General features: G+C 39.1%; 2 protein-coding genes across 2 annotated transcripts in view; one reads left to right on the top strand and one right to left on the bottom strand.

Annotated features, from left to right (window-relative positions):
* The window catches only part of ARFGEF3 (ARFGEF family member 3), a 134,356-nt gene that overhangs the window by 69,764 nt on the left and 41,598 nt on the right, over positions 1-22,994 (bottom strand). The window contains exon 5 of the mRNA XM_045544450.1: positions 6,924-6,992. Within this exon, the coding sequence (XP_045400406.1) occupies positions 6,924-6,992 (69 nt within the window). The remainder of the gene's footprint in view (positions 1-6,923; positions 6,993-22,994) is intronic.
* Positions 17,901-18,298, top strand: PBOV1 (prostate and breast cancer overexpressed 1; the record flags this gene model as incomplete). The annotated part of the gene is given in 4 exon segments (XM_045544771.1): positions 17,901-17,994; positions 17,997-18,106; positions 18,142-18,186; positions 18,188-18,298. Coding segments are annotated over 4 exon segments (360 nt in total), but the record flags the coding sequence as incomplete, so codon positions are not given.

Genomic DNA, 22,994 nt, shown 5'->3' with positions numbered 1-22,994 from the left:
AATTTAAAAAAATCCTTCATTTGATAATGATGATGCTAAAAATCATGACTTTTCAGATTTTAGTGCCTCTAATTCTTCTGGAAGCTACAGGGATGGGCAAGACAGTACATGCTTTAAGTTTGCCACTTTTTTTTCTTTTGGTAAGGCATTCCATTTTACAAAGCATATTTAGACACACAAAAACAAAAAGAAGCATTTAATGTACCCAAATTATTTTTCTAGGAATAGATCCAAGATTATCTAAAATGAAAATACAGGCTTCTCACCTAAATGGCAAATTTAATTTGATGACTGATGAACAAAACATGTGAGAGACTAATAAATGTTAATCTTTGTATCTGTTCCTGTCTAAGCGAGGGAGTTTTCTGCATGCCTCGCATTAGCTTTTAGTGAAATTAACTTGGTAAAATTAAACATTTTAAAAGTTTAATCTATCTCCTTTTGAATGCTTAATATTTTAAAGGAGCATTTGAAACTTAAAACTGTATTGGTAAAAAAAAAAATAAACAAAGACAATCTTCTCAATCTAAGAAAAAACCCCAAAAGCTGTATGAGAAAATTGGCTTCGATTAATTCATTTCATAGTTTCAAAATAAAAGTTACAAAATATTTACTTTTCATAAAACTATTTAGGGCATGTGAATTTTAAATTCATTTTCTCAAAAGATCATGGATTATCATGGATTTGGAGGTAAAATAATTTATGCATACCTAGAAAAAAAGTTGTTTTAATCCTGAAAGGCTTCTACTTTTGCATATGATAAAACAGTTTAAAAACCTTGAAAATACATCTAAATAAGTGCAGTGTTTCACTTCGATGAAACCAAATTCTGCATCATGTAATGGGACACACTAGTACCACTTGTACCTCCTAATTTCACAATTTTCTTTAAATCTTACATTTTCCCAGGAAATCATTATAACTGTTGATCTCTAAGCACTGACATTATAAATATAAGGGGTAATTTTAAGTCTTAAAAGCATTAATGATGAAAGAGTAGCTATTTTGAGAACTGACCTACAGGCTTAATATAAACTCCCTTGAATATTGAGAGCCATCACTATGCAACCTCCCTTAAAAATTACATCAGTCACTTTAGACTCATGAAAGAAAGCACATGAGGAGTTAGATTTTATATAATACAGTGCTGTAAACAGACAACTATATCTCTTTGAATTTTAATGTTTAATTGCTAGTATGAGATATATAACATCGAATGTGATATTGCAAGAGGCATTTTATTAAGGGAAAAGGTGAGTATGTTTACTCAGGAAAAAAAAAAGTATGAATCTAAGAAGCCCATTCTGTTCAAGTTGGGAGTATAAATACTGAGTACGACAAGAGGATATCCTGTTAAATATAAAATTGCCATGTATTTGATAATATCACTATCTTTAATTTAGGTACTCAGAAAGAAATGCTTTATCAGTTCTCCTGATATCTTCCAGAAAAAGTTTCTTAAACCTGTTGTAATAATAACAATAAATTGGCAACCTAGTAAGATTCACAGAACTAGAATTTCCATTTTAAACCTGACTACTGTATTCAAGACCAATGACTTTTCACTATGTGAATGTTTTTCTTCTACCTCGACCTCAGGGCAGTACTAAAATGAGCACACTGAGTCAGAGAAGCCAAGAGAATGCCAAGCCCAAAGGCAGGCTGAGTTTCTGGGAAAGGCTCATTGGTTTCTTCTTTTAGTCTCCCCAATATTCATTCTACCTCCTCATGCCCTTTGCTTTCATAATCCAGAACTGACACCTGGAGAGCCTACTCCTGCATGTCTGCCAGACACTTGAAGGGCCAAGTCAAGCAACTTGTGACAAGCCCCAGGGCTCTGATCACAGGGAACATACAAAGATCCGGGGCAGTGAGGAGACTTAGAATGGACATTTTGATCATTTCATGCATTTGTGGACAATCAGCTTTACAACATGCTAAATACAACTGAGAGCAAAAACACAAATGGTTAAAGAAGCAAAATAAATCCCAAAAGTAGAAGGAAAAAGAACAAGAAAACACAAGTCTGCAGGCCATACATAGGCAGTAAAAGTTTCACATCACTGAGGAAGTAGGCTGATAAACAACAGTACTAGGTTAAACCCAAGGTAGAATCACTAAATTACTAAATATGAAGCAGCACAGTGGAACATAGCAGATATTCAATATATATTGGCCAAAGGGATCACAAATTTTAAAGAAGATGCCAGCACAGAAATTTGCTTAGCTTTATAAAATACATATGACCTTCACTTTGTTAAAACTGTGCATTTTACTTTTTCTTTCCAGTGTGAATGGGGTTATTGGCATGGCTTTGTTAAAACACTGTGTAATACTCAGTAATAAGTTCTATAAAGAGAAGAGCTAGTATACTTATAATTGGAAAAAAATTTTATGGAGATGCAAAATAATGTATGGAGATAAAAACAGAAAGAATCAGAGATTAAGCTACAAAAAAGCAGGAAAAAATGCCTTCTGTACAGAGAAGACTATAAATGCTTATTGATCACATTAGAACCAGAGAAAATTCTGGTTATCACCGTGACTCTAAACTCTATGATGAATCACGGTAACAAATGAGTTACCAGGGCTGTTTCCTAGTCTCTCCTTCCTAAGACAGGTGAACAGCTGTAACAGGTGGATATGTGACAGAACACACCTCGTCATATGGGTCCTGCTGATGTAAACACACACACGCAGAGTGAACTGAAGTTTTATTATTCCTGGTAAATATGTATATAAGTTAGTTTGATCACCTTCTTGGGTAGTGAAATTTGCTGCTTTTCCTCTTGGGTCTCAACTCAAAAGGAAATTTTGTAAGGTGCCAGGCACACATGGGAAACTCTGACTGTGACCTTCCTCTTCCTCCTCCATGTTCTGCTTGGCTCAAGATGGCATATTAAAATGGCTTAAGATACCTTAACCCATCAATTCCTTCTGCTTGGTCTACAGAAGACCTACTGAGACCCAGGCTCTGCCCTATGAACCTGTCTAAAATGAGGTAGAGAGATCTCACATTGCTGTGTGTCTTTTAACATCAAATAAGTTCTTCAAGAGACATGCAAGACAGAGGTTTAAGGAAGAAGTTGAAATTTCTTGCAAAAGCAGCACTAGCTCACTCAGCCCATCCACCAGTAAGCAGTTAAAGAACAGACACCCCAGAGGAGTCAGACCAGAATCAATAAAGAGACTGGCACGTGGAGAAGAAAAGAAAGGGTTTCAGGAAGGAAAAGAGAAGCTCCTTAGAATGGGATTTCCCTACTCTAATGGTGTCAGCTGGTTTGAGGTAGTGTTCCTGCTCCCTTGGCTAGTTCTCTTGCCAGGAGGTGGGGCAACTCCTCCCAGTCTTACAGAGAACAAAACATAGTAAGATGCTTCCAAGATAAGTAGATCAGGGCATCTGTGTACTTTTCTTCTGGATTATGGCTGGAGACTACCTTATTCTTAACATGCTAAGGTTTGTCTCAGAAATAATGCTATCACATTAGAGTAAATAAAGTATCACTGAACATTTTAAGAGTTATAAATCAGCCCAATTGAAAAAAATATTTTGGTGACAACTAGAACTATTAAATCAGAATCATTGGTGGCAGGTCTTAAAGCTTCCATGTTTTTTTAAGTTCCACTGGGTAACAAGCAGAACTATTACTAAGCTCTAGATCCTCTGATGGTAATATAAAGCTCAGAAAAGATAAACTATTAATCTGTAAAGATATCCATGAAAGTGGCATATACCTCATGGCCACTTGACTCTATGGTCACAAAAAACGTGAAATGCATCAATACTTCAGCTTCATATGTAAAAACACCACATAGAAATTATCTAACTAAATGCTTCAGTGAAGGTCCAAGGCAATAAGACTCCTAAGAATTTCAGTTTGTTGCCAATATTATTATGGCAAGAGTCTACAAACATTTTCTAAGACTGAGTCAAGAAGCACTATAACAGAGTGGTTAACAGTACATGTTTGAAATATAAAAAGTCTGGATTTGAATATGTAGCTGTAGAAACTTAGGCAAGCAAATTAACCTTTGCTTGGGGTTCTCTATGGAGTTGTGGTAGAGAATAAAAGAGAAAATACGTATATATATACATATATATATATGTATATATATAAATGCTGTGCCTTAGGGACTCAGTGACTTGTAGCTATTATTATTACATTAACCAGTGTTTTAGAATGGAGGGATGGATGGGTAGAAGGAGTGAAAAAAAGAGGTCTCTGAAAGTATGAATCTTAGAGGAAAAAAAAAACCCAATGGTCTCTGAGACAGATTTTGCTTGAACCTGATAGCATGCTACGGGATCAAAGAATGGAAGTTTCCATGAATCAATAAGATCAAACCAGTAAATATGCATTTATAAACTAGGCTTTCTGCCTTTGAGAAATTCCATAGAGGAGCCTTCAGCAGGCAATAAAATATGTCCTAAATCTTTCCAACGAAATGACATCATTAATCACCTTCAAATTGGCTTCAGAGAGCTTCTGGCTATGGCTGCACCTTTTCCTTTACCCTAGACCTTGGCAATATCTACTCCTGCAGCTTTTTCCTACGTTAAGGTTACTTTCTTCAGAAAACTCAACATATCTGCTAATCTGGGCATAATATTAAGAGAAATCTTGGGCTCAGCTTTCACTCAATAAAGAGGATTAGGCATCCATATGGAGTTCTGGTAATGACTAACCAAGAAATTGTCAGAAAACACTTGTTGGATATTTCATAACAGTCCATTTTTAAATCAGGTAATATTTCTTATTCTTCTATCACAGAGGATGCTGTTCTAAAAAGACTTTCATTATTGCAGTTTAATTAAGCAAGTTAAAGTTAGATACACAAAAGAAGGTTGCCTTCTTATTTACATTTTGTGAGCTTAATGATCCTTTTATAGTTTCTGCATTATAGTTTCTATTTCCCATGGGGAAATAGCGTCATTTTTCATACTTAAGTACACATCCCATTTCCTGATCAACAGGTTTCAGGGTAAACATCATTCTTGAGTAGTGACAATGTATATAAGAGTAAGACACAACAACTAGATTCTTTCCTAACATTTCCACAGGAGTTTTAAATGGTTTCTTTTAAGGTGCTTTTGTAAGTTTTTCTAATGATTTCAGAAGTGGCAATGGCAAACATCTAACATTCACTATGTAGCTCGATGTGCACTAAAAGCTTTTTACATGAATTGTATTTTTCTTGTCTAATTGGCACAACCACCCTATGAGGTAGGAACTACTTATCGTTTCTTTCACAGAGAGCAAACATGAGGCGCAGAGAGGTATCCAAGGCAACACCACTGGGAGGTGGTAGAGCCAGGATTTCTCCAATGTGACTTCAGAGCCCATTCTTTGCACCACCAAGCTCAAATGCCTTTATCTTTATATCGTTCTTTGGCTAAGATTTTTTTTCTTTCTTGTGTTTTTCCTTTTCTGGTTTTGGAAGAGACCCCCATGTTTTGATATTGCATCCTCTCTGGACAGGGCTGCTGAGTCTTTATTCTGGCTTCCAGATACTCTCAGTGAACACCTTTCACTTGTACCGACCTTGGCAGTGTATGTCCACTGTTCAGGAATTACATCTTGAATCATTCTGACTCTCATTTGAAAACTGGCTCCTGTGAGGATGATACTGTCAACCTACTGCTCCTCTCCAGGGGTAGCGTGGCACCCACTGGCAGGCCTCCCCTCCTGAGGGCGCTGGGACTCTCTGTCCCCCTGCCCTGGCTCCATCAGCAGGGGCAGCCGCTTAGCAGCAACCCCCTGCACTTCCCCTCTCTTCCTTCAGATGGGCTAACTAGTCTCTTATAAGCCATTCCTGCTTCATGCTATTTTCAGAAACTACACTGTCCTTTGAAAAGTGAACTTGCAAAAAATAAGGGCACTCACAGATATTTCTTAAAATTCGATTAAAAACAAATACTGATAACTACTCTATTACTTGTATAGGGTACAACACATAAATGAGTTAAACAAAAGTGTTCTTTATATCAACACCTATGTAAAAAGTAATTTACGTTGTAGTGAGAGGTCAGCTGATCAGCTGCTTGTTTTTCTTTTGATAGACACATACATTTTCTACATGCTCAAAAATAATTTTCTCTTAATTTTCACTCTTTAATACCACATAATTCCATTAGAGGCACATGTATCTGCTAATATAAATACTACCCATGAGTACTGATAATTAGACCCTTTCTTCATAATTTCAAAATTCAGACAATCATTACTTCTTTTTGGTCTGAATGTATACTCTTATCAGAATATACAAATCCCGAAGATATTTTTTTCAAGAAATGGAAGGAAAATTATTCTCAGCATTAAAGTTCAGCTTTGAAATGATGATGTTTCTAAAAGCCAAAGGCATATGCCAGGCATTCAGAAGCCAAGTTTTCTGTTGGCCATATTCTCGGAAGTGCTGGAAGGCACATGCTACTCTAGGCTGCAAGACGATTGACAAGAGAAGTCTTTTCAACGATAGCTACAAAATGCGTTCATCAGGGTTTAGGAGATGGGGATGGGATTTAATCAATAAACATCTCCCTAAATCTCATCCACGGTCTCTTAAAAATCATTTTTTAAAATCAAATGCTTTTCAATTAATCTTAGGAAAAAGAGACTGAAAACACAATATGCCTGGTTAGAGCAGAGTAAACAGAGCTGGTGCTGTTATTTCCACGGTTAAGGACTCGAGTTCAGCAAACGCAAGCATGCGGGGCCCTATGACACACGGCATTATATTCATAACTAAGGGTGGCGGGCCACACAGCATGCTTCCCACGGAGCAATTCCTTAGTGGAAATTCCCCACGGTCATAATCAGGGAATGGCTCACCCCACTTCTGGGGCTCAGGTCCACCCCAATATCTATCCCAGTTAGAGGTAGGGCAGCTGTGAGCAGGAAGCACAAACACAGGCAGCACTCACCTCCGCGATTTTCAGCACAGCGCTCCCATTCAGGTCAAATGTCGGGGTGTAGGTGACACACAGTAAAACCTTCGACAAATAGGAGGCGAGAGATGAAGGAAGAGATACAGGGTTAAAAACTGAGATATAAATTTTTGTTTTACATGCCATTTGTGTAGCCCTGTTTTTACGATTCCTTTGCTGTTTGCTTTATCTCATGTTTCTTTCTATCCTACTACTGCCCCCTAATTTGTGGCCAAACTCTAATAAAATAGAGACTATACTTTAAAAAGCAAAGGCTGTTGACCTATCCCCATGGAAAGGACCACTGGAGGACTGGCCAGAAACAGCGTTTCTCATGAACTCCAGAAGTTCTGTCCAAGAATAAGAAAAACCTAAAAATAATTTTTTGCTAGTACTAATTCAAAAAATGGCCAGGCCCAATGCCTTCACATGAATTATCTATGTTGCTATTTTACGTAAGTGTTGTTATTATTGTCCCTGTTTTAGTGATAAGAAAACAAAATTTGGAATGATTAAATACGTTGCCTAAGGTCACACAGCTTTAGTTGTGGAGCTGAGATCTGAACTCAGGTAATCTGCTCAATCACCAGGCAATACTGTGTCCGCCTCTTCCTAGACTCAAATGTCACCGTAACTTTCTGTTCCTAACCCCTTCCCAAATCCACATGGGATCAGACATTCTTTTATGGCATTTTCCCCTTCCATCTTGCAATTTTCCCTAGAATGGTACACAGGGTTTACTGATTCCCCAAGACATACAGATGATGGGCCAATGACATTTTCAACATCTTTAAGAACCATTAAAAATTTCACTTTTGACTTGTAGAGCCATTAGGGAACAGATCAATAAAAGCCCATGACATTTTAAGAATTGCTTCTAATTTTGTAGATAAGAGGCCAGACTCTCCCCCTCTTCACTTGGCTTCTGACTTTTCTTGCTGCAAAAAACAGACATAAAAGTGCTGGCGTTCGCTCCTTGATCTCAAACCCAGCGGCATGCCCTGCCTGCAGCATGGCCTGCCAGTGGCACCCTTCTGAGGATTTTTCTCATCTGTCTAATTCGTGAGAGAGCAGTGAAGCGTAGCAATTTACCTAATACAGGATAGACACCTAACCAGCACACCAAAAAGTACAATTGTCTGATGCGACAAGAAATCTCTCCCCAGTCTCTTAGTGAGCTGGGCCAGCCCTAGGAACAGTTGCTCCTTTGGAGAAAGCAAATATCTGTGTAATTTAAAGGGGAGAAAAAGATATCTTTGCCAGGTTTAGTCTCAAGGCTAGATATTAATTGTGGGTATGCTCCTCAGCCTTTTCATTCATAAGGAGACTTATATTCAAGAGTCAACTCCAATGCTGTGGTGGGAAAGGGATTGCGGAATCAACTGCCTGCCCTCTGACCTCATAGGAAATGGCCTGCTGTCAGTTTCACGACAATCTTTGGGAGTTGGGATTAGGTAGGCAGGGAGGGATGAAAGCTGAGGATAGCAGGTTCCCAGGACCCAATGTGGGCTTGGAGGGAGGCTGGATCTTCTCTGCTTCTGTAAGTACATGGTGGTGGTCCCTTTGCCTGCAAACCCCATCCCTGGCTTCTCCTATGTGTGTTCCTCTTGTGGCTTATGTGATTGGCTTCTTTCAGGTCTCATCTTTCAGGACTCAACTCAAATGTCACCCCCTTGGAGAGCCCTGGCCTGACCGCCCTCTCTTAAATGGTCTCTATCACATCTCCTCATTGCACTGACTTCAGAGTACGCAGCCGTCTCATGAACTACTTGTTTATGTACTTATTTGTAATCTTCCCACTAGACTATCCCATCCACTGGGCCTCTGAAAGACCCCCAGGGCATTCTCATACGATGCTTTCTTTAATTTTTTGCTATATCGCAAGGCTTCCCTTTCTTGAGTGTTTGTTTTCCCCCATCATGTTTCATGGCAGGGGCGAATGGCTGGTGGTGGTGGTGGGAGGGGGTCAGTGGAGGCCACTTGGTCCATTTGGGCTTTTGATTTTTTAAGTATTGACAGTAAAGACTAGCAACTGGTAACACTTTGCAATATGAAAATAATGATGGCAAATGTTTGTCTCCGCTGGTTAATTATAATATTACTTATAGGGCTGACGATGCACTTTCTGCCTGCCATCACTCTATGCACTCACACAAGGTGCATAAGGGTAGGTTTAGAAAGAACTGCTCAGAAACCCGAACCAGTTGTTTGTAACAAGAGCTGCTTTTTGGCTGCAGAGGCTGGAGGCAGGAGGAACAGTGCCCATGTGAGGGCTTCGTGAGGGCACTGGGTTGGCAGTATTTATTTGGTACTTGAGATTCTCAGGGGAACACAGGAAGCCCAGTATATGCAGAGGCAGAGGGAGGCTTCCCCACGACAGCCCACAGGAAGCTGAGGACCCCTGCACCCAGGCCCCCAGCCAATGCTGACCGTGTTCAAAAAATGTTTGTAGAGAGGCTCTCCACACCTCATGTCTGGCCACCAATATTCAAAGACTCACTGAGCTATTAAAAAAAAAAAACCTAACAACAACAGGAAATAATGAAAGCAAAGTGAAGCACATTACTGAAGCCAGCTCTTTAAGCTCATGCTGTTTGTTGTGTAGAAAGAACAGCAAATTTTTGTTCCAGGGCTGATGGGGGAGCTGATGTGCTCCCCGGGACTCACAAGATATATGATGGGCATAGCGTCTAGCCAGGATGACACAGCAGATAAAAATGACTTATCACAAATGGTAACTGGAGAAGCTGTTAATGTTCCCAAAGCCTAGCATTAATTCACTGGATTAAAACACAGACTGGGTGTAGGCAACTTAGGGCAACAGCAAATTAATTTAAAGCATCTGACTTCCATTGCATAATAGGAGGGCAAAAAGTCTAGATTATATATTCTGAGCACATTGGCCCCAAGGAAAACAGGGGCACCTAAATATTGACGGCAATTTTATTAAAAATGTTTTTACAGGGTCATTAAAGCACATTGACTAAATCACCACTGAGCAGCAGAAGCTTGAGTGACAGGCTGCATCTTGCAACCTAGCTTGCTGGCGCTGCCTTCCTGAAAGAGCTCAGAGGGAATAGGGGGCACAGGGCCAAGCCTGCCACGGAAAGGGAAAATTCATTACAGTGGCTAATAAAAGTCGCAAATCATTTTTTAAAAAACCCAATAATTGAATAGCCATTATGTGCAAGAAGTAATCCCTCAATTTAATACATGTATAGAAACCCTGGGTTAAAAAAAAAAGATTAGAATTAGACTGGAAAGGAGAAAATAAAGCTGAATTTTTGCAAGAATTGAGCACAAGTGATGAGAATCTAGAAAACATGGTCACGTGAGGCACAGAGGACAGATGTGGATGAATAAAGAATGATGACGCACACGAGATCACAGGTGTGCTCTTCTGACCGGGAACATCTGGATTACTCCTCTCCCAAGGGCATGTCGTGGTGACGGTCGGCGTTTCTCCATTGAACACACCCTGCCTTGCAACTCTGCTCAGGGCAGAGCAGCAGCTGTGACATCAGGGCCACAAGTGTGACTGTGGCTTGTGATTCAGTGTTTAACGGCGGTGTGACTTTGTCTATGTCCTCTAGCCCCTTATCTTTAAAATTCCCATCCCACCTCACAAGGATATTTAGAGGAACAAATAAATTAATGTTTTTAAAAATACTGCGTATGGTGCGTATCTCTAGGTTGTCTTCTCACAGAGTTTAAACAAGTCTCATTTGATGTAGCTCATGGTAGCTCTTCCGATATAAATGATTAGGCTCATTCTAAGTAAAAAGTAAATTAGAAAAATCAGACGATCTACACTGACAAGTACAAATCTTTTGGAGTTTGCACTCCAGTATTTATCTCTGCCCAAGTGCTTTATCTTCCTGACCCAGCCTCACTTTCTTCCTTATGTTCTCCTTTTAGGTCCTTATGCAATTTAAGTCATTATTCACCAAGGTTCTAATTGCTGTGGAATCACAAATATAAAGACAGCACAATCTTTGACATCAAAAGAGACCTCACCATCTATGGGAGGAACGAACGCCTGCACAACCGCACTTCAGGGCCGACTGTGACAAGCGCTGCTGCAATGGCAAGGTATACAATGATTTTGAAGGCTGGACGACAGAAGAACTTTGGAGAAGACAGACTTTGCAGAGGAGAGGACACGTGAACAAAGCACTGGTACTGGAGAGAAAAGGGAGGGAAAGATGTACCAAGCAAAGGAAATGTCATGAGCAAAGCCATGGGAGTGTGAAAGTAAAGAGGCCAAAGACGACGCTAGAAAGGTTGGCTGGAACCTTACTGCCCGGCAATTTAAGTGCCCTGTGTTCAGTGTTTTGCACATATTATCTTAGGGCTGCTCAGGCCAATAAATCATGACTAAAACTAGATATGCTAGGGCAAATCGGAAGTCAGAGAGATAAAGCAGACACTTAATGAGATGTAGATAAAGTTAGAGACAGATCCGAGTCGTTTCAGTGGCAACAAATTGGCTGGGCTGCATTTGGGGAAGGGAAGCAGGGAAATTCCCAAAGCAGAAGGCAACAGTCACCCACAATGAAACCTGGGTGTCATCCTACCACTGCTCCTCCCACCAACCCCTACTGTTCTAGCCAACCTGGCTGAAATATCTCATATCCCACCATTCCTATACATTTTACAAAGCTTTATATTAGATATTAATAAAGTAACATGCTTTGGAGAACAAAGATATAACTTGTTCAAAATGCTACAGAATAGGCAGAAAAGTCAAAAGGCTTATTCCTATAGAATTTATTAGGAGCAGTTTTGATGTACTACTTAAATCTGTGTGCCCCCTCCATACACACACACCCCCACTAGATGTACAAGATTCTTAGCAATAGATCTACCTTTTTTTGATGCCCACCATGTGTATAGCACCTTGCTGGATCCTGGGAGCTGTGGGGAGTGCTGGCCCATGTTCATTCCCTCCTATGAACTGTCCCCATGAATGATCAGCCTCACAGTTTCAGTGGGACTATGCATCTATGTGCATAGTCATTACTGTAAAATGTGTAGACAATGTAGTAAAATGGCTCTGGAGGTACAGAAGAAAACTGTTCCAGGAATCTGAATGTTGGATCCAGGTAGTGTGATTGGTGAAAGGCAGTTTTTGCAACCATATAAGGCAATACTGGAGTTTGAGATGATCTGGGTAGGGCAGTTATAATTTGGTATTCAGGATGTCCAGCAATCTGACAGGACCTTACTCTGGACAGGGAAAAAACTGTCTCTACTAACCAGAGAGCATCTCCCAAAAGACTTATGGAATATTCCCCCACCTGAAATTTCCTGTTATGCTCTGCTGAAAACCTATCTTTTGTACTCACCATCATAAATGGTAACTTGTATGGGATTTATGAGTAGAAGAGTTCATTTCTATCAAAGTTCCAACAGAGTCCTCTGCAGGGCCATTTCCAGGGGATTCAGGAGTGAAGAAATGATTCCCAAAGTTATTAGACTGCAACTGCCCATCTACTTTACATCTACCTGTGTGCTACATTATTTAGGTCCTTATTCATTCATTCAACAAATATTTATTCAGGAGTTACTAGGGGTCAGATCCAGTGCTAGGTGTTGGACACACGGTAGTGAACAAATAGACAATCCCTGATCTTGCAGTGGTAACACTGGTATGAAGATAGTCATAAAATAAGGAATTGCAATAAGTGGTGATGAACATTCCGACTGGGAAAATGTACTGCCCTCTGGGGAGGCCTGTCAGGGTCCAACACACAATACACAAGTTGTAATACTGTATTCATCCTTTCATGGAATTCTAAATTTAACATGTTGTAACACATATAATTAATAAGTTAAACCCAGGGAAGAAGACAAAGATATCACCAAAAAGTGAGCTGATTTGGGGGAGTCAACTGACCCCTAAGGCACATGGAAGACATGAGGGCATATTGAATGAACAAAGAATATTTTTTTCCTCTTTCTTAAACTATTAAAATAATCTTAATTTACACACAAGTACTTCTTGGGATGATTGTGGTCTCATTTTTCAAAATACCAGATGTTATTTATAAATCACACCAAACAAAATAAACTACTAGAGGTCAAGAAAGCACAGCCCACAGAAGGCCTTGCATTCGTCTCTCCCAGTGCGTGGAAGAAATCCTTAATGCCAGGCACATTTCAAACCCCGGCTCTGGCTCTGGCTGAGAATTTAGCTTTGTTACTTTACACACATCTCCTTCTGGCCTCTCATGTATATTGGCTTGAAACTTCATAAAATTAAAAGTCGTTGCATAATTCCTTCTCTTTAGAAACATTCCAGTTCTTTTTTTACTCTGTCGAATTTAGTAACAAGGAGAACAAAAATTCAACGACACACACGGAAACACTGAGATACCAAATGCCCCTCTATGGGGTGCAGGGCACGCTGGACTTCTACACGCACAGCCTTATGGAGTGTGAATTGCTGAGGTGTATCTAGACCATGAAATAGAAGCAGAGGTTCTTTCCCTCACGGTCCAGGCACAAACACAACACAGGCTCAGTCTTCTGAAGTTACAAAAATGGCAGAATGCATATCTTTAGAGTGAAGCAGGGGAGGGGTAACAGAGTAACAGAGGGAATGTACAGAATTTCAGAGGATATTTCCCCATTTAAATTTAAAATGTCAATGCCAAAAATAAGCATTGCTTTCTTATTTTGATCAAGGTTTCTCAATCTTCGCACTATTGACATTATGGACCTCTCTTTGTGAGGGGTTTGTCCTGGGCATTATAGGATGTTTAGCAGCATCCTTGGCTTCTACCCAATAGATGGCAGTGCTAACTCTCCCATTCCTGCTCCCCCAACACAAACACACCAGTTGTGACAACCAAAAGTATGTCTAGACATTGACAAATGTCCCCTGGGAACAAAACTGCCCCTGGTTGAGAACCACTGTTTCAGATCATTCATGCCCCACAAGCCTTCTGGATATAGCTGAGAACCTCTATAATGCTACCCTGCTCCCAAAAGGGTCAGAGCTAGAATACAGGACTTCCAGAGAGGATCTGGGGTAAGTCACTGGTCCTTCACTTTGCTTCAGAGATCTTGGACTGCAGGTAGTTGAGCTACAATCCCAATCTTTTTTTGATCCTAAGAAAATGCATCAAGTTATTTCATCTCATAAAATATCTACCACTAATGGCAGATAATTAGACAAATCACTTTCTGGCTCAACTTGCCCAAATTCTGAGAGCTTTTTTTAGTCAACACAAGGTTTTGCTAGAGCTCCTGAGTACCCAGTTTGGAAAACCTTTCAAATTACTCATTGGTTTATGGTCCTGTCTCAGGTTCTTTTCTGGCCTTCATTTATTGCCAGTAGTAATAAGTTACCGATATTCATTGGCTATGCCCTTGGCACCTAATTCTAGGAAATACTGTACCTACGATATTCATAGGAAAAATATATAAATATTTATAAGGAACTTAGCTAATTAACTTGAACAAATAAACAAACCGTTTGTATTTCTATTTTCTTCTCCCTTCTAAATTTACTCCCTTGGCAAACTCTTATAACTGTCACCACTAACTAGAGGCCTCACAAATCTGTTTCTAGAGCCAACATTTTCCCCAGGTTGCAATCCCTGATTTCATGTTCTAAACATCACAAATAATATATGCAATTTCACGAAAATCACATCAACCTAACTACGTCTCTGCTATGGTAAGCTGCTAAACACTTCTTGCTCTAAAATTCTTAATTACCCCTGCAGATACCCCATCGAAAAATAGAATCTATTTCTGCACTCCTTAAATATGGGGTATGGAGTGACCATTAACCTGCATTGACCAATGGTCCATCATAAAAACAAACACAAACAAAACCAAACACCACTTGGGATCTGAGTTTCCTAATTCTCCCTGCCACTGCCGTCCCACATATAATCTGGTCTGCTAGAAAGTAAGAGACCCTATAGAGAGAGGCACCAGTCTTCTCGGGTGGACCTGAAGAAGCTATCTTGACACACTGACAGCTACATTAGAAAAAGAAATTTTCCTTGTGTCATGGTGTTTTATTATGAAAATAGAACAAAAACTTTGAAAACAAAACAATCCTTTCTAATTTAATGAAAAATTTGTTATTTTTTGATGTTTTCTGTACGTGAGTTACATGCAACTTGAAAAATAGTTCTCACAACTCCCAAGGGGAAGAGACATGTGAGTTACATATGCTTCACAAGGCCCCGGGCTCAAAACTAGGGTGAGTTAAATACAATTCAATTGCAGTTAATGTGTTAAGTCGCCGGCCCAGCCCACCCACCAACTGACCAAAGACATAGTGTAGTCCAGCTGAGGCCAGCAAAAGAACAGCACAGCTGAGCCCAGCCCAAACTGCCTATCACATTTTGGGGTGATTTCAGATACATGAAGCACTGTCCCAACTATATTTTGTTTTTAAATATGAGCTTGCTTTATTATTTTGAGCGAATTCTAGGAGATTCAGCTGTGTTTATATGGCAATGCAATTTAGTTGTCGAGATGAGATCTAGTCATTCCAGCCCTTATGAAGAACAAACTGGATTGGTCAGTTATGTTTTGATTATTGCTCGATTGACAACACATCATGATTAAGATGAGAAAGAGAAAAGGAACTACTGTGGAAAGGCAGAGTCAATACTATAAACATGAAGCTTCAGTATGAAGACCAGCAAGTGTACGAGGACCTACACCCAAAAGCTGAGTGGAAGAGATTTATTTTTTGGTCTGTTATGTAAGTAGTTCATGTTTTAGAAATAGACTCTCAAAATTTCAATAGAATACAAGATATACGTTCTCATAGAAACAAAGATATGAGTTATGGTGCTCAGGGCAGCCTACAGATGGCTGTTTAATTCAGACATAGTGAAATGTTCTGTATTTGTAATGAATAAAATGGAAAATAATAGAAAAAAGAAAATTCTTAATTATGCTACCATTAAAATTGTATTAAATACTTAAAGGAATATGTATTGTCATGTGGAAAATGTTTATGATTTAAAATTAAGTGAAAAGCAAGAAATAAAATCCAATGTACACACAACAAATATAAACACATAGATAGGATCAGAAATGAATATACAAAAATTAGTCACCATGATGGGATTTATAATTAACTTTTTCTCTTTTGAAATGCCTGTAACATTAAACTACTGGTATTTCTTTAGTCTTTTAAAATATTAACATTCTTTGAGATCTGACGATATGAACTCAGTATCTCTCTCCGAAGTTAGGCACTTAAGACCCATCATTCAACCAGAAACTCTGGCTGCGGGTCTGCAGTCAGCATGGATTTTCTCTTTCCCACCTACTCACTGCCTACGCCACTGCCAGTCACCAGCTGCTCCTGATACTCTCTGCACATCAGCTCAGGGCACTTAGCCGCTTTTCTGCATTCAGCCACGATGGCCCTTCCTACTGCCACCAGCCTAGATTAAGTCCTGGGACCTCCTGCCATTTCACAGTGCCACTGCCTTGGCTCTGCTGATTCCCAGATTATCCTGCAAAGCACTCCTCCCTCCCCCAACCTTCAGTGTCTAACACCCAGCTCTGTATATATCACTTTCCTACTTACTTCGACCAGGTCTTCTAGAATCTTCTTCAACCTCCCCTCCAGGCTCACCGTCCACTATCCTTTACTAATCCCAGTTCATACCCCATGCTTTTCCATCTGCAGGACTTTTCTTCTTTACCAAGAATGACCTCTCTCCCAAAATTTATCTGAATCCCACTCACTTTCCGAAGTCCAACTCAGATAGTATCCCCTTCTTGAAATGGTGCTCTGCCCTGCTGAACGTGGTTTCTCCTTCTGAATGTTCCCATTGAACTTTTCTTCTGCTACAACATACACAGCTGCCTTGAATTATGTTCACTGTGGACCTCTTTATCTCTTTCCTAGTAGATTATAAACCCTTGTCTCTGAATGCTTTGCTTTTAATCCTACAGTTTTATACACTATTGGTAACAAAAATAGATTAACTGAATAAAACAATGAAAATAAAGTCTAAAAATCAAATTTAAAAGTTCAATGAGTTATTTTTTCTAGTTTAACCTGTAACAAGCTCATTTTGACTTAATCTCACAGTTTGAGTTTTAAGAAGTCAAATTTCAGTGTTATGCTCTAGTTAGTGCCCTCACTCCTTGCCTTTTCCCTTTCCCTCCCAGACTCTTCCTAGAGTGGGAGCCTCATCTTGCACAGCCTCTGCCCACATAAACACGGGGCTGTTGATAATTTTATAGTTGATACTTATAGAATTGAGCAACCAAGCCCCTCAAGACAGAGTTTTTAAAGGGCTAGAGCCAACTTCTATATATGTGATTCTGTATATGTGAAACATTTAATAATTATAAAGTTCTTCTAGAATATCCAAATCATATGAACTCCACCTAGTAGAATGGAACAGAAACTTACAGGCTCAGCTAAATAGTGGGTGTTTTCCTTAGGCTGTGGAATAATGGTTAAGACCCTAAATATATCTAGGTGGCTAACTGATATATAATATTTTACAAAATTCTGCTTTTAAGCTATTAATAGATATCTGTAATTCAACAGTAGCAAATATGAGGTCATTCTCTAGGAATCAGAAATATATGTGAGGACATCTACTCTTCTCTTCCATTACTATAGAGAAAATTACCCTGCTTTAGGCTCTGTGGGGAGGGGGTTATAGATTAAAAAGAGATTAGAAGAAAAAACTCATAAAGTCATAGTATTCCTAATGTTTTGGTTCACAATTTGAGTGAGTTTTGAGGTGTTCATTTTATTATGCTACATAATTCTTTTCTAATAACTAAGAATATGCTACACATATTCTTTTCTAATAACAAAAATGGAAGCTAACACTGACCTCTACTATGCATGGTTCTAAGCACTTTTTATTTTTACTAATTTAAGACTTACTGCCACCCTAGGAGGTATACATCAATATTGTTCACACATTTTACATTTCATTAAGTTGAAGCACAGATAAATAAAGTAACTTCCCAAGGTCATCAGGCCTTCTAGTTCCAGAAGCTGTGCTCTTACCATTCTGCTACCAAATATTTTGAAAAAAAGAAAAAGTAACAAGACGATGACAGAGGCCATTGATTATTTCATAGGATAGTCACACCATGCCATTCGCCCAATCTTGCAGACACACCTGGCTGTTAAAGGTTCGTCAACAAATACCTATCTATTGTAAGAGATTTCCATTTTCTCATTATGTTTCGTTATTCTCCAGAAGCTGTATTACTCACACTGACCTTGCAATTAACTCAACTCCCTAGGTCTGGAAAGTTGTCTTCTCTGCCTACCCAAAACCACACATCCAAAGAACATATTGACTCTTAGCCCTGCTCCAAAGCCTTTCCAGAAAACTACAAATGGTTGAAAAAGCAATCCTGCTACCAAGACTGCTTACGCCCAGCCAGGTAACCGAACCACTCCTACTTTAATTTACTTATGAAAAGGATATAATGATGTAGGAAGTTACTTCAATTTTAAAATACAAATCCATGTTATCTTTTCCATTTTTGAACTCACACAGATTATTATCTATAACCTCAATTTAGTTTCTTTTGTTTGTTGCTTATCCTAGTGGACTACTGAAAAATACTACATCCTTCCTTCTCCTCTCCATTAGTCAATAACTAAATTAACAGGCAATTAGCATGTACCAGATGCTCTACTAGGCACCAAAGGGATAAAAACAATACTTACAGTATATCATTAGTTTTCACTTACTAACTAGTGCAATTTTCCAGTCATGCCCAAGTCAAAAGTTGAGGAATAACTAGCTAGAGGGATGACAGTGTGCAGTTTCCTCAAACAGGCCATTGCGGGGAATCCTCTGGGCCTCAGCTAACCTCATACACCTCTGCACGCACTGTCATCCTTCCCTCTGAGAAAAGTGCAGCAAGAAAAGAGCAGGAGGTGGCAGAGGGGATGATACGTCAGATGTCCTGGCTGGGGGAAAGCAAGCCAGACTATGATTCTCACGTGATAAGTGACCTGACTGACTGCCACTTATTACTCAGCATTATGCCCTGCTTTTTCAAGAACACTCCTAGCTTTGCCCCTCATTAGCTTGTAACTTAACTTTCCAATTTGATCATCTGTGTAACAGGATAGTAATGACTGCCACCTACCTTTCAGGATGGGCTCAGAAGGGCAGCTAACCACTGTTTAAGAGCACAGGTTTGGCTTCAGGCTGAATTGTGCTTCAAATACTGGCCCGATCATTTCACTAGCTGTGTGGCCTTAGTATAAATGTACTTACCAGAGTGTCTGATGTATAATAAATGTTAAATGACCAGTCCCTGTCATTTCTCCTTTGAAAATTGTAAAGCACTCCACCAATATTCACTTCTTCTATCCAAAGATCCACATAAAATAAGACACCCAATAATAGAATCCTCATCAAATGCTTTCTCAGTGTCCAGTATCATAACCTTGCTTATTGCCGAAGCCAGCCTGCCCTCCCCAGAGAGGATGCTCACCTCTCCCACGTGCTTGCAGAGGCAGACAGCCATGATCCTTTCAGTCTTTGAAGACTCCGCCAACTGTAGCTGTTAATAACCTCACTGTAGGTTATCCATCAGAAAGAAGGGGGAAAAGTCCTAATTACTCTAGTCAGAGATGTCATTAGTTATGTACATGGCTCCTATAAAGTCTGCCCGGCATTTATGCAAATGGCACACATCACGGGAAAATGTTACCAAGGCAGACAAGTATTTAACCTAAATATTGAATAGCTCCCTACCACCTACTAATCCATTTCAAAGCTAATCTATCTTCAGGGAAACCTTTCTGATTCTCTACAGTTCTGACAGTTTATTTGCTCAAGCTATAAAATTTTTATTTGGATTCCATAGTCATTTCAATAAATCAAAGTTGCCTTTTCTCCCCCTCCTGTTAAATAGTAAAACCAGGTTGAACAGCTCCTGGGCTAAGTGATTCCACCTGATTCCTATTTAATTTGTCAGACGCAAGCATCACTGATTTTTTTTAACCCTATGACTGAAAAGTCTAGGGCCTTCTTTCTAAATGGGAACAACACCACTGGAATATTGGGTTTCATTATTAGCTAGTTTCTATTTAATCTCAGGGAAATCTCTAAAAGAGAAACCACATTATTTTCTCTCCAGGAATTTAATACAACTGCTACATTCTCTTAAGAGTGTGATATGGTTCAATTTCTCATGTTTATAAGCACTAACAGATACCAATTTGCAAATAAAATGCAGATATAACTTTAAAAAATAACACCTAGGATCTGTCATAAAAAATGTTCTATGCTGTGGTTAGACATACATAAATAAAAACTGCATGGTGTAGCTTTATTATCCCTCCTGAATAGTATATACCCAGACCAACATTTGAAAATGTCTACCATATCTCCTTACAAAAGACTTTCTGTGCCCACAAAATACTTATATAAAATGACTGGAAGACTTTTACAGGAAATATCTAGTTTAAATAATTTATCATCAGAATGAGTCATGTAGAAGCACCAAGACTAAATTAACACACCCTTCATATGTAATGGAAATCCAGCCTTTTCCCTGAGGACTCATCCAATTCTCTTTTTTTAAAGGTAATTTTGGGAGAATATGGTAAAAGTATTTTAATATAGTAATGATATTAACAAAACAAGGACTTATTTAAGCGGTTTTACTTGGGTCATTATAAGTATTACAGGATTACAAGATAAAGGGGTGTGAGCTTCTGGAGATTACTAAGAAGTTGGTATAGAAATTCCTCATGCATAGAGAAAGGAGATAAAACTTATTATGCTAAGCCAGAAATTCTGTAACTTGAATCAATCTCCATAGTCAAACAAGTATTTTAAATCTCAGAAATAGGAAATAATCAGGGAGCCCTCACCTGTAATCCACCAAAATCAGATAACTGTCTTCAAAAGTTTTATTGACTGTTAATAATAACATCACCTGAATTATGGTTATCTCGTTAATTTTCTAGCAGCTCGACTAAAAATGTTTGTCCACAATCAAAATATACTACAGCCAATTACCTTAAGGTTAGGTTTGTTGTGAATTGAAATATTTTTCCCACTTCCAATATTTAAGTAGTTAAAAATAATAACACGTATCCCTTGACTAATATCTCTCCAACCCCCCTCCTCTCTAGCCACCCCAGCTTCTGGTAACCACCATTCTACTTCCTTTTTCTATGAGATCAACTTTTGTAGACTCCACTGAGGAGTGAAACCATGTGGCATTTGTCTTTCTGTGCCTGGCTTATTTCACTTAACATAATGTCTTTCATGATCATCCATAGTTACAGCTAGACAGGAAGAATAAATTTCAGGAGATCTATTGTATAGCAAGGTGACTATAGTTACTGATGATATAGTATATTCTTGAAAAATATAAAGACAGTGGATGTTATATGCCCTCACCACAAAAATGATAACTATGTAGATAATGCATTTGTTAATTAGCTAGATTTAAATATTCTACAATGTGGATATATACCATGTTGTACATGATAAATGCACACTGTTATCTGTCAATTAAAAAAAAATAGCACATAGCAAAGGCCCTTATCTTTTTAAGCAGTTTGAAAATCTCATTGTAAAGAACAGCAGCCAAGATTGTTTTTCTTTTTTCTCATAACATCTGATTTTCCTCCCAGACATTAACTAAAAGTACCAAGGTCTATGATGGTATCCTTTGAAAGTCCATTAAGATAGGCTTTCATGATTTCCAGTAGAGTTAACATGTGTCAACTCCTGTCCTGAGCAGGGCTAGCAGAAAGCCCTACTGGGCTGGAATTAGAAAGCAAGTACAAGTTTTCAAAACAGGTGTTACTATTGACATAAGCATTAAACATTCTGCTTGTGCAAAGCTCCTAAAAGAACAGGTACTTTCTCTTTGTAATTTTTAAGATAAATTTCTGTATTTCACAAAAACCTATTCCTCAGAGAATTTCCAGAATAATACATAATCTGTGAGGTACGTCTCTTAGCATGACACCAAAGCTCACCCTCCAGTATTTGGAGACCTAATAGCAGAAGAAAGACTCACAGGCCAGACATGGAAGTCACAAACGCAATTAGCCTGGGAGTTGGCCTTGCCTCTCTTTCAAGAGTAGCACAGAGGTAGTGGAGAAGTAAAACAAATCTAGAGGAAATTACTCTGTGGTTCCCACAAATGCACAGCTGTCAAACTTACATCAAAGGATAAGGCAAAACTGTACATAACAGAATCAAAAAAGAGAGTTGAAGATGAATGAGATCTTAAAGATTGGCCAACCTGGGCGTTCTCAATGTTTACTGTGTCTAAGAATCACCTGGGACACGACAAGCTGCACATTCCTAGACCCATCCACTGAGTTTCTGATTCAGCAACAGCAGGCAATAATGGCATCACCAGTAACATGTAACACTTCTAAAGCACTTGCTTTGTGCCAGACACTGTGCTACGTTCTTTACAAATGTCACCTTACTTAAGCCTCAAAACAATCCTATCGGGTAGGTACTTCTATTTTCCCTTGAGGAAATCAAGGCACAGAGTGGTTAAGGCATCTGTGCAAGTACATCCTGCTAGGAAGCGGAGGGATTAGGATTCAAACCCAGGCAGGGCAGCTTCAGAGTCTGAGCTCTTAATCATGACCCTGCACTACCCACTGTCAGGGTCAGTGTAAGGCCTTGGGCATCAGGAAAATGTCATGACTGAGTGGACAAACTGACACTCAGAGAAGTGAAGTCTCTTATCCAAGACAAAAATCACATGGCGCATTTCCAGGGAGAAATCAGCCATTATATGACACCAACTATTCTTGAATATTCCTCTACACATATTCTCCTAGGGAGGAACTGGACAGATTACATTATTAAAAGCTGTCTTGTTGGTTCCTACTATGTTACCTTGACCAAGGTGCTATTCTGGGGCAGAGATTTCCATCCTTTTCTGCCCAGTTCACTGCTCACTCACAGAATATTATGCTCTCCAATCAGCACAAGGGACTCCCAGTCATGATTGTCAAGGGAACCAAAGGGGAAAGGGGACAGAGAAATGCCACCCCTAAAAGGGAGGTAGTAACTAGAATGAGGGATATAAGAT

The sequence above is a fragment of the Lemur catta genome, chromosome 2 (genome assembly GCF_020740605.2).
Source record: "Lemur catta isolate mLemCat1 chromosome 2, mLemCat1.pri, whole genome shotgun sequence".
NCBI classification, from domain to species: domain Eukaryota; kingdom Metazoa; phylum Chordata; class Mammalia; order Primates; family Lemuridae; genus Lemur; species Lemur catta.
This window is presented reverse-complemented; position numbering and strand designations above follow the sequence as displayed.